A 12,696-nucleotide genomic window follows, 5' to 3' on the forward strand; every position below is an offset into this window, starting at 1 on the left:
CTCTCTCTCTCTCTCTCTCTCTCTCTCTCTCGCTCTCTCTCCCGTCTCTTCCTCCCTCCTAAAGAGCTGTCTGCTCCTCCCCTGGGTTTTGTTCTGTTTGTGCTTGTAAGAGCCTCAGCCACTATACTATGTGTCTGACACTGACATAGCCTACTGACATCCTTCTGAAGCAACAGACGTACAGTATGTCCCCGTCTAGTGGGCATGTAGGGAAATAATAATATATGATAATATATGATAAGTATGAAGAATTTGAATGACTATATCTGTTTAATCAATCCACTAAACAGGTAATTTAGTTCAAATCACTCTGGACAAAATGAAGACGGTCATTATTTGTTATTGGGTTTTATTTATTGGGATATTGGTCTTGAGTATTTGGCACAGATTTTGAAACAATGTAAGCATATATTTGATAAAGATATTAATTAGCCCAATGGCAGTAGAGCAGCAGTCGTTACCCCACTACCTTTAGGACCTGGTGGAGACACGATCAGTCCGTTGGCCCCTGCAGTGTGAGCGGAGCATCTGGCGGAGTGCTGGCCGGCTGGGGAGGTGGAGGACGGGGAGAGAAGAAGAAGGAGTATCCGGGAGCAAGAGAAAACAAAAAGGGTCAGGCCTGGGACTTGGCAAAACGGGTAATGAACACCGTGACATAGCCCGTTATCACCAAACCCTCTGTAGGGGTAGCCTAACCTTTATCGGAACAGACACAGTCATGAGAGCCCTGAGAACGGAAGGCAGATTGGCTGCACTCGATTGTGCTGAAGGGAAACAGATAGCCGTTTTGTGCTTTTGCAGATGTGGAGACTGACGATTAGACATTGTGATATGCACTTGAACTTGATGACGGCGTATTTGTAGACACAGAACGGCGATTGTTGCTACAGAATATCGGCCCGTCTGAACATAACGGGGTTTTATCCTTGAAATGGTTGTGGCCTATAAATAGGATAGGCTACAGTCCACCGGTTTACAGATGATAATTTCCCCTGCAAATACGTGTAAAACTTTGTAATTTAGCCTTGACGAGTGACAAATGCAGGTGACCGCCAACCATGTGTGCACTGATAAAGTATTTAATTCAATCATAATTGTTAGAATGTATCAGATTTGTGTTTTGTGCTGACAATGGAACAGTAGGCCGTAACACTGAATCCACACTCATTTTGTATATTTTAAAAAAGTAACACGTTTTGTGGACGCAATGTCATTATCCGCAAAATGTGTGTCTGTTCACGAAAAAAAATCGAACCGTGCATTTACACGTTAACAACACTGATACATTTACCAATATGTTAAAATGCCTATTGACTATCGCTCCAGTCTGTTCTAAATGTTGCATACACGCTACATTTGTACCAATGTGTCAGAAAGTCAGCCTGTGTGTGTGTGTGCGTGGGTGAAAGTGCATCTTGAGCACTTTAAACACCGGCGGTTATCGGTGGTGTAGGACTAGCTAGTTAAAATGGGGGCAATGACCAAAACACCAAGGACGTTTAGCCTATAACAAGACTAGGCCTATATCACAAGCCTTCTGGAGAAATGACTGAAAAGTGTTACTTTTACAATCAACATTAGTACTGTAAATATAGGCTCTAAAGTGCACATTTTAGGCTTTTGATCTCAATTAGGTAAAGAGGTTGTAGGCTATAGTGGGCTAGTCTAGGCCTTGCCTGCAGTCTGTGCAAAGCACTCAAGTCTAGTTTCAAAAGACGGGCTATAATGAAAATCTAATATGCATATAGACTGTAATATGCATATTGCATATACTGCATATCATTTGTTTCCGATAAGACCATAGGCCCTACACATGTGTTATATTGTGTGTGTAAGAGAAACTGGAGAAACTAGAGCGAACGGACACTTCTCAGCATCCTAGACTAAATGTAAAGACATGGATCATTTTGTCGCTAATAGGTCCTACTGTTGCCTAATCAGATCACTGCAGTTAGTAGGGAGACTGCTATTGATTGAATCCATTGCGTAGGCTAGAATCATGTTCAACTTCATACAAAAACCAAAGAAGAAGAATAAAGTTAAAATATTAAAATAATAAATACTTATGTTTTTGTCCTTTATTTGAGGTATTGCCAGTTTTTCAGCATGAATGATTCAATTTGTTGTTCTTCATATTGCAGGGGAGGATCATCGATCACCATTTTTTTTTGTTGCTCCATTTCCGTTAAGAATTATCATCCACACGATTTGCACTCGTAGCGATGCCGTCCAACACTGTTGCCAGCGCCAACAACGCTGCGTTCAAAAACCCCGACTACACCTGTGATGCACCTGGGAACAGAATGGTAAGAAACAAACAACCGTGTAATGCAAATTCCACTGCCGTTAAAGCACTATAGTGTGCTATTACGTTATAACAGTGTGTATTACAAATGTATTATAACATGTCATCGGAGCTCTTATCATGGACTTTTTTGTTGTTGCATCATTAACCTGAACCACTGTGTAATTGATTTTATTCATTTATTGGGGGAAATAAATGGAATTTACAACCCAGAGGATAACACATTAAAGCAATTCTCTTGCTTCCAACATGGTCCCAGATGGAATACACGTCATTTCCATATAATTTCCACTTCATTTCCATATCGAGAATAGACATACCACAAAATACAACCAGCAGATTTTGTCATTGTAGGTAAGGCTTCATATAGTTCAATGAATCGATACGCTGTACAGTTGTACTATACACATCATAAAATGTCACGCTGGATCACTGTGAGTCAGCCACCCATCCATGATCTCTCGTCAACAGAATACGTAACATATGTGGCATCTGACCAAATGACTCAAGGTTTTAGTTCTGGGTTAACCATGATTAACCACCCATTACCCACATTAACAACAGTGACAACTGGGGATGTGAAAGGGCTTTATAACTACATTTGATCGATTGCCCCCCCCCCCCATTTTGTTGTTTATATAACTGGACTCAACCCCATCAGTGTAGGTCATGCTTTATTGATAAATATACCCGTAATATCACCACTTTAGCTCAGACCAAACCATTAGATATTGGTGACCAGTGTCTATCGGTCATCTGTCTAATGTATGTTGCTATGTCCTCTACCTAGGGTTAACCAGCTTCTAGGGAAATCAATGAAGAGACACTCCTAAATGCTGGACGCTTATTAGTCAATATAACCAATTAGCAATATCACCAATATCAGTTGGAGCGCAGAGAATTGAGCCGTAGATAATAGCCTATTAGTTTCCAGTCACCACTGTCTATATGTCATCTAATATATGTGGTGAACCAAGTTCTATAAAATCAATAAGGAGACACTATAGGACCCCTAGTGATGAAAATATGAAACGTCTGTAACATGATCGCATGGGCCTACTGTACACAGTAGTTAAATCATCCTGAACCACCCCCCATGGTAGCTTTCTGTATTATGTGCTGATTGTGCCTGTTAGAAAGATGCCACTGGTTTGCTAGTGTGACGTGGGGCGTTGGCTGTTGTATGATGAGCCTGCCAGCCAACTGCTGTGTTATACTGGGGCATTTCCTCTCTTCCTCTCTTCCTCTCTCCTCTACGACACTCTCCTCCCATCACACTGCCTGCCCAATGTATTCTTGTTGCTAAGCAACAGCCATTGCCTTAAATAAACCGACTTCCGACTGAAAATAGCGCCAGAGATATCAAATAGTGCCAGAGTATGTTATAGGGTTCACACAAGGCAATAACAAATAGTCATTGTATTTTATGCTCTGTAGTGCTTTTTGAATTGCCATTTTTACATATTTTAGTCATGTGTTGTAATGGTGTGTTGTGTTTCATTGAACATTTTCAGGATTTTGTCAACACAACACGAGACTACATGCCCATGGAAACAGACAGCGAGGCATTTAGAGCTGCATATAGACATTCCCTATTCTAGAATTACGCCCTTGCGATTACCTTCTTTCCACGCTTGGTGATTTTTGCCATTTTGTGACAAGGGGGTTGGTGACAGCTAATCCCTTATAGAATGGCAATAGGAGTGCATGCAGTGCCAATACTCCTTTGGTGGAGGCAGGCTTAACCAGGCACTAGGGCTGTGTCCCAAATGGCACTCCTATTCCCTCTATAGTGTACTACTTTTGACCAGGGTCCATAGGGAACTGTGTAGGGAATAAGATGCATTTGCGACGCAGGCCAAGATAGGAGGAGGAGGGAAATCACTGCTGGAGAAATAAACAAAAATGAAAAAGCAAAATCACCATTTTATGAATCTAATGTCAAATTAGAGGATTATGTGAATGATTTGAAATATTGCATATGAATCCAGGTCTCGCCCAAGTCATATTAAACAAAACAAGGTTTTCAGGTCAGTCGATTTCCATGTACTAGATACTAGATTTGCTACAAATAATGTGACTAGATAATGTGGCTGTCTTTTTGTTGTTGACTGTGGTCCATCCCCTTTAAAAAGCCACGGCTGTTTTTCATCACCTGCTCCCAGTAGCTCCCACCTCGTGATGCCGATAGCTGGTTGCTAAGCAGGATTTGGTCTACTTCAATGATTTGTTCAAGCTTGTCTCCGCTTGTCTCCCTTCTTTCCCCAAACAACACACCCACTAAGACACTCAGTGAGTTAATATTGAGGCCCTGGGTCTGTATTTACAAAACGAGTCTCAGTCAGAGTAGGAGATGCTTTATACAAGCCCAGAGCAACCCCAGGGGTGCTGGGTCAGGGTGGATATAGGGCCTTTTCTTAGGGGGAAGACACAGTTTTATTCATCAAAGGAAATGTGCAGGAGGGGGTCCACACCAGGGCTGTGACGGTCATAAAATTTAGTCAGACGGTGATGGTCTCACGGTAATTGACCGTTAATTAACACAAACCCATTTAGCATCTCCTGGCTTCCACACATAGAATTTACAAGCCATTTAAAAAGGTCTTAATAAATCCATGTAAAATAAACTACACCTTCACAATAAATCCATTATTTATTTTAGACAGGTCTAAAGAAACATGATATGAAGAAAATGTTGTCTATTTCAGAAGAAAATAATAGCATATTCTGATACTCTTGAGTTGTCCTTATGTTAGGGTCCTGATGTGGCTATATCAAATGGCTGTGGGCTACACTAGTTAATTTAGCAGATAAGATTTGCTCATAATTCTGTGGCATTATTTTACATTATTTTATAGTATGAAGAATACAACTGAACAAAGCTGAAATATAAATATTTTCTCCTAACGATTTGAGGGAGTGCCCGCATGCGGCTATTCTGTGTTGAGCGGTTAACAAAGAAATAGGTATTCCTATATGCATGATTTAGAGTTACTAATGTAACTTTAATTGTTCTACAAAGCTTGGGCTATATGTTTTGATTTTTAATACTTTGTAAGGCTGCATGATGAGAGACTAATGATGATTTGAAAAAAGTTGCTTGAAATGCATGAGCTCTGCTTTGTTTTTTTTTTGCGCAGGCTGTACACACTACATCAGTCACTCATTCACAATTTGACAAACACTTGATAATGCCTTGAATTCCACGGCCGCATCCCCTTTGTGGCCGTAAAGAAACCCTAAATAAATCCATGCCTTTAGGGCCTGGAGTGCTGCGTTGTGCTCTTCTCCCTGAGTGTGCTGCGCAATCCAAACCGTCTGTCACTCACACGGCTCTCCGTCACGTGATCAGGTCTTTCTCACAGGCTACAAGTGAAGACAGACACATCAGGGACGCAACTGCTTGCGTCCTTATCCAATTCCGAGGTGCATATTGAAGATATTGGATGAACTGTCCACATTTACTTCTCGTCAGCCAACAAGATGAGTAGGCCTAGCGAACAGCAAAAGCATGAGCCTATATCTACTATCCCCGTAGTAGAAAAGTCAAACCTCTTATATTCTGTGCCAGAAATAAATATTCCACACAGTCTGGGACAGTTGTGGGATGCGATAGATCCCAAATTAATACAACCACTAGCATAAAAAAAAATCATTTTTATGCAATGTGGCTAACGCAAAAGATCAGAACGTTTACCTCAAAATGTTGATTAACTATTAGACTATGTCCCCACATTATAATCTCAGCAATGCACACGGTAGTAGGCTATAAGCACACATGTTCCATTAGAAGTAAAACACCATTCTATAAAGTGAACACAAATGCGATTACGCATGTAAAAAGGTGCATTTTTATGGTGAAAATTATCTTACCCAATCTTGGAATTCACACACTACTTATACACTCCCTGTGAAGCGGATTATTGTGCTTAATTTTAGGCTATTATTAGGCTAATAATGTAACCCATCAGACTATTCTTAATGGAATATTATCTTTACATATACTAACTAATATACAGTTGAAGTTGGATGTTTACATAGACTTAGGTTGGAGTCATTAAAACCACTCCACAAATTTCTTGTCGGTTAGGACATGTGCATGACACAAGTAATTTTTCCAACAATTGTTTACAGACATATTATTTCACTTATAAGTCACTGTATCACAATTCCAGTGGGTCAGAAGTTTACATATTCTAAGTTGACTGTGCCTTTAAACAGCTTGGCAAATTCCAGAAAATGATGTCATGGCTTTAGAAGCTTCTGATAGGCTAATTGACATAATTTGAGTCAATTGGAGGTGTACTTGTGGATGTATTTCAAGGCCTACCTTCAAACTCAGTGCCTCTTTGCTTGACATCATGGGAAAATCAAAAGAAGTCAGCCAAGACCTCAGAAAAGCAATTGTAGACCTCTACAAGTCTGGTTCATCCTTGGGAGCAATTCCCAAACACCTGAAGGTACCACATTCATCTGTACAAACAATAGTACGCAAGTATAAACACCATGGGACCACGTAGCCGTCATACCGCTCAGGAAGGAGACGCGTTCTGATGAACGTACTTTGTTGTGAAAAGTGCAAATCAATCCCAGAACAACAGCAAAGGACCTTGTGAAGATGCTTGAGGAAACAGCTACAAAGTATCTATATTCACAGTAAAAACAAGTCCTATATCGACATAACCTGAAAGGCTGCTCAGCAAGGAAGAAGCCACTGCTCCAAAACCGCCATAACAAAGCCAGACTACAGTTTGCAACTGCACATGGGGACAAAGATCGTACTTTTTGGAGAAATGTCCTCTGGTCTGATGAAACAAAATATAACTTTTCGGCCATATTAACCATCGTTATGTTTGGAGGATAAAGGGGGAGACTTGCAAGCCGAAGAACACCATCCCAACCGTGAAGCACGGGGGTGGCCGCATCATGTTGTGGGGGTGCTTTGCTGCAGGAGGGACTGGTGCACTTTCCAAAACAGATGACATCATGAGGCAAGAAAATGATGTGGATATATTGAAGCAACATCTCAAGACATAAGTCAGGGAGTTAAAGCTTGGTCGCAAATGGGTCTTCAAAATGAACAATGACCCCAAGCATACTTCCAAAGTTGTGGCAAAATGGCTTAAGGAGAACAAAGTCATGGTATTGGAGTGGCCATCACAAAGCCCTGACCTCAATCCTATAGAAAATATGTGGGCAGAACTGAAAAAGCTTGTGCGAGCAAGGAGGCCTAAAAACCTGACTCAGTTACAAGAGCTCTGTCCGGAAGAATGGGCCAAAATTCACCCAACTTATTGTGGGAAGCTTGTGGAAGGCTACCCAAAATGTTTGACCCAAGTTAAACAATTAAAAGGCAATGTTACCAAGTACTAATTGAGAGTATGTAAACTTCTGACGCAATGGGAATGTGATGAAAGAAATTCAAGCTGAAATAAATTATTCTCTCTATACGTTCTTAAAATAAATTGGTGATCCTAACTGAACTAAGACAGGGATTTTTTACTAGGATTAAATGTCAGGAAATGTGAAAAACTGAGTTTAAATGTATTTGGCTAAGGAGTATGTAAACTTCCGATTTCAACTGTATGTGTGACATTTGTTTTGATTTAGAATGGACCATTATCATGCACCTGTATCGAAACAGGGACAGTGGGAAAAAATACATGTCATCTATCCACTTGAATAGTGAATGGAGGACAGTTTTCCCGTGGTTTATTTTCATGCCAGCCATGTAGGCTATACTCCTGTTGTAAATATAAGCAATGTGCTTAATATTAGGAAAGTTGAGAAATAACTATAGTAGGCCTAGCCTATAGAAAGCTGATGGGATCCTCCTCTTTCTATTAGCGGCCATCACTCTGTTTTCTCCCGCATAGCCTATAAAAATGTTGAGCAACGTGAGATCATTGATTCGATTTTCGAATATATTTGCATTGCTGTCAGAGTGATTAGAGGGACAATAGAGTGCTGAGTACCAGACATTTACCACGTTTGGTAGACTACTAACAACCATCAGCAGCATCAGAGCTTGGAGAAGCCTAATTACCGGTGAATTTGACTGCCTTCATTACTCGTGACCACCAGTGTGGCGGTAAATACGGTCACTGCAACAGCCCTAGTCCACACACACACACACACACACACACACACACACACACACACACACACACACACACACACACACACACACACACACACACACACACACACACACACACACACACACACACACACACACACACACACAGTGTCTTTGTAACAGTGTCATTAGGGAATGTATCTCAGTGAGGTCAGGCTCTGTGGTAGTAGCTAAAGCTATAGCTCTCACTTCACCCAGACTCAAAGGCACATGTCATTCAAATCCCATCTGTCCCATTGTCTCTCTTCATCCTAAAGAAGCACGGGATAGAGACCTATTGAGAGAGAGAGTCCCTAAACTGTTCAAGAGTTGTAATGTATACTGCATACTGAACAGGGTTGAGGTCAATTCCATTTAAATTCCAGTCAATTCAGACAGTAAACTACATTCCAATTCCACATTTTTGTCATTACAAAACAATTAAGTGAATTGGAATTGGAATGAGAACTTCAGTGTACTTCCTGAATTGAAATGGAATTGACCCCAACCCTGTACAGTATACAGTTGCACTATAATTAGAATCACATTACACATTGCCTCTCAATCCTATGGGTGATGTTTACTATGCATTTCGTTTTAACTGGGTACTTGTGATTCTAATCTGTTAATGTGCATTTTTTAAGAGTTGGAATATATACTGTTTACATAAGAGCTAATCAGTAAATTCAGGTTACATTTTTAGGGTCAAAGTAGACACATTCAATAAGCTAGTTGATAGTAGTTATTAGATAGCTAGTTGAATGATGTCACATTTTTTGTATGGTTGGTTTGTGATTCTACCTGACTCCACTGTGATCCTATGAGATTCTACCTGATTCTATTGTGATTCAAACTGATTCTACTGTGATTCTACCTGATTCTACTGTAATTGTATCTGATTATACCTGACTCTTCTGTGATTCTATCTGATTCTACTGTGATTCTATTGTGATTCTAACTGATTCTATTGTGATTCTATTGTGATTCTACCTGATTCTACTGTATTTCTATTGTGATTCTACCTGATTCTATTGTGATTCTATTGTGATCCTACCTGATTCTACTGTGATTCTATTGTGATTCTATCCTGATTCTACTGTGATTCTATTGTGATTCTAGCTGATGTTACTGTGATTCTATGTGATTCTACTGTAATTCTATTTGATTCTATAATTCTTCCTGAATCTACTGTCCTTTTATTTGACTCTACTTTGATTCTACCTGATTTTGCTTAGATTTCCTCTGATTCTACTGTGACGCTCCCTGATTCTACTGTGATTCAACCTGATTCTTCATACGAGGATGAAAACGCTGTGTTGTGTTTTTTCATTTTGACAGAGCGAGATTGATAATATTGTGTTGTGTGTTGTCGTTTGACAGAGCGAGAGCACGAGACTGGACAAGGAGCCGGCCTCAGAGGAGAAGCCAGCTAAAAGCAACACCAGCTGTAAAATGGTCAGGCCTGCTGGGAGGAAACGCAAGCCGATACCTGTGAGTAGATCATCTGTAATAATATCTTTTTTGGGCTTTTCCATTTCTTTCATAACCATCAATGGAGAAACATCGTGCGGACCTGAAGACTACACATGTCGTAGGTTTATTGTAGAACGAGCTAAATTTACAATTTGGTTATTTAATTTGTTTTATTTAATCCCAGATATGTTTGTAAACAACAGTACAAGTTTCAAGTTCATTTGCCATATGCCATCGGTCCTATAGCATACACTATGTGTTTACAGTCATTGCTAAAGGGATCTCTTACGAAACTCCACCACGCAAAGTGACATTGTGCCTCAAGTGTTTTCACAGCTGTGAGATGCTTGGATAGCAGTCATAGGGGAAATCACTGTGCCAGAGAATAGGCATTTGAAATGATTTCACAATTGGAATAATATCATTCATTACATTATTTCAGATATCTGGATAGTCGAAAAACATGTTTTTCTGTAACTTTGTTTAAACTTGGACACCTGTTCGCTGCGCACCCTGTGCAGCTCGGCGGGGGGGCGGGGGTCGGTGTGGCGGACTAAACTCCAATCCATGGTGAAGGAGGTTTCTGATGAGACCGGGCTTTGTGGAATCTAGCTTTGACTACATCGATTTGTCCAAGGTCAATACTTTAAAAAAAAAAAAAAAAAAAAAAAAAAAAAAAAAAAATATATATATATATATATATATATGAAACGCCAACCTAGTACCTATGTTTGTCCTCTGTCGTTGCGTGCCTATCTTTGTTTGCTGAAATCCATACTTTTTTCTATAAACATTAATCAAACACTATCACCGACTGTTTCCTTATTGAGATTCGATGGGCACATGCGCATTTGTGCTGAGTTGCCATCTCAGAGCAACAGCAATGAGCAAACATTGTCGGAGATAGATTCTACAAAGCCTGGTCTCAGCTCCACGGCGCTGGTGAAGTTCATCATAAATGGACCCTGGTTCGATCACAACCGGCCGTGATTGGGAGTCCCATAGGGCGGCGCACAATTGGCCCAGCGTCGTCTGGGTTAGGGTTTGACCCGGGGGAAGGCCGCCATTGTAAATAAGTTCAATAAAATAAAAAATTAAGTATATGAGGCCAAGATTGATTTCAGCATGATTTTGTTGTTCTTTGTGTTATGATAGTTAACACCATGATTGGGCTGAGTTTCCTGATATTCCAGGTCTGTCTTGTCTATGACCTCTGTGACCTTTGGCAGGGGGCCAGTTGTCGATCACTGGGTTGTGTTTCGTAACACCCCTGTGCTGACAGAAAGTGTAATGTTACATTTCTCACACACACTGTCTCTCACTCTCTCTCTCACTCGCTCTCTCTTCCTTGTTGATGTTAAATGCTATCTCTTTTTCAAATGTCAGTGAGAAATCAGTGGAATTTGATTTCAGAACACCTTTCTGAAAATAGCTTGACAAATAGCAGTGGACATTTTTTTTTGTTCTAATCTGCAGTTTTTTTGTTCTAATCTGCATCACAGTATAATTAAGATTGGTTGCTCGAAGGAGACGAAGGAAGCAGTCATTAGTCATTAATAAGCAGTCATTAGTCTGATATAATCAAAACATTTTTCACAACATCTTCCATTTGAATGTTTTACAATCTAAAGTCTCCGATCTCATGTATTATTGTATTGTTTAATGGTTTATTCAGATCCCCATGAGCTTTTTCCGAAAACATAAAACATGCAACAAAACACTAATGGACAAGAACAGTCACACAAATGTAAAATACAACAACATACAAATATAACTATAAAGTAATGTGTGTGGAGCTTGTGGGGCGAGTCACTTCGCGTCTTAGCCATTGTTGCTCCTAGATGTTTCCACTTAGCTCTAGCAGGGCAGAAATTAGACGAACTGACTCGCTGGAAAGGTGGCATCCTATGACGGTGCCACGTTAAAAGTTACTGAGCTCTTCAGTAAGGCCATTCTACTGCCAATGTTTGTCTATGGGGATTGCATGGCGGTGTTCTCAATTTTATACACCTGACAGCCACGGGTGTGGCTGAAATAGCCGAATCCACTCATTTGAAGGGGTGTCCACATACGTTTGTATATACACTACCGTTCAAAACTTTGGGGTCACATAGAAATGTCCTTGTTTTTGAAAGAAAATAACATCAAATTGATCAGAAATACAGTGTAGACATTGTTAATGTTGTAAATGACTTTTGTTGCTGGAATCAGCTGATTTTTAATGGAATATCTACATATGCATACAGAGGCCCATTATCAGCAACCATCACTCCTATGTTCCAATGGCACGTTGTGTTAGCTAATCCAAGTTTATCATTTTAAAAGGCTAATTAATCATTAGAAAACCCTTGTGCAATTATGTTAGCACAGCTGAAAACGGTTGTAGTGATTAAAAAGCAATAAAACTGGCCTTCTTTAGACAACCGTAATTGCTGGACTATTAAGCGCACCTGAATATAAACCGCACCCACTGAATTATTAGAAAATATGTATTTTGTACATAAATACGCATCACATGTCTATAAGCCGCAGGTGCCTACCGGTACATTGAAACAAATTAACTTGGTCACTATCTTCCTCCTCCTGTGCACTGAAACCACTGAAGTCATCTCCTTCGGTGTCGGAGTTGAATAGCCTCAGAATTGCTTCCTCCGATGTTGGATCGTTTTCATTGTCGCTCTCGTCACTTTCATCCGGAGGCAAATACCCCGCTGAGCTCATGCTGCCCCTTCAACACGCAGCAGTCCAGCCTTTCGAAACCCGTTGATGATAGTGGATTTTTTGACAATGCTCCACGCTG

The 12,696-nt window shown here is 40.3% G+C and overlaps 1 protein-coding gene across 6 annotated transcripts in view; it reads left to right on the forward strand.

The window, feature by feature from the left end:
- Positions 1-487: 487 nt before the first annotated feature.
- Positions 488-12,696, forward strand: part of LOC118362859 (DNA (cytosine-5)-methyltransferase 3A-like) — a 72,295-nt gene continuing 60,086 nt past the window's right edge. For all 6 annotated transcript variants that reach the window (XM_052486505.1, XM_052486506.1, XM_035743537.2 and 3 more), the window contains exons 1-3: positions 488-638; positions 2,142-2,306; positions 9,804-9,914. In XM_052486505.1, coding sequence (XP_052342465.1) covers positions 2,223-2,306; positions 9,804-9,914 — 195 coding nt within the window. In that variant the 5' untranslated portion in view covers positions 488-638; positions 2,142-2,222. The remainder of the gene's footprint in view (positions 639-2,141; positions 2,307-9,803; positions 9,915-12,696) is intronic.

Source organism: Oncorhynchus keta, chromosome 29 (genome assembly GCF_023373465.1).
Source record: "Oncorhynchus keta strain PuntledgeMale-10-30-2019 chromosome 29, Oket_V2, whole genome shotgun sequence".
Lineage (NCBI taxonomy): Eukaryota > Metazoa > Chordata > Actinopteri > Salmoniformes > Salmonidae > Oncorhynchus > Oncorhynchus keta.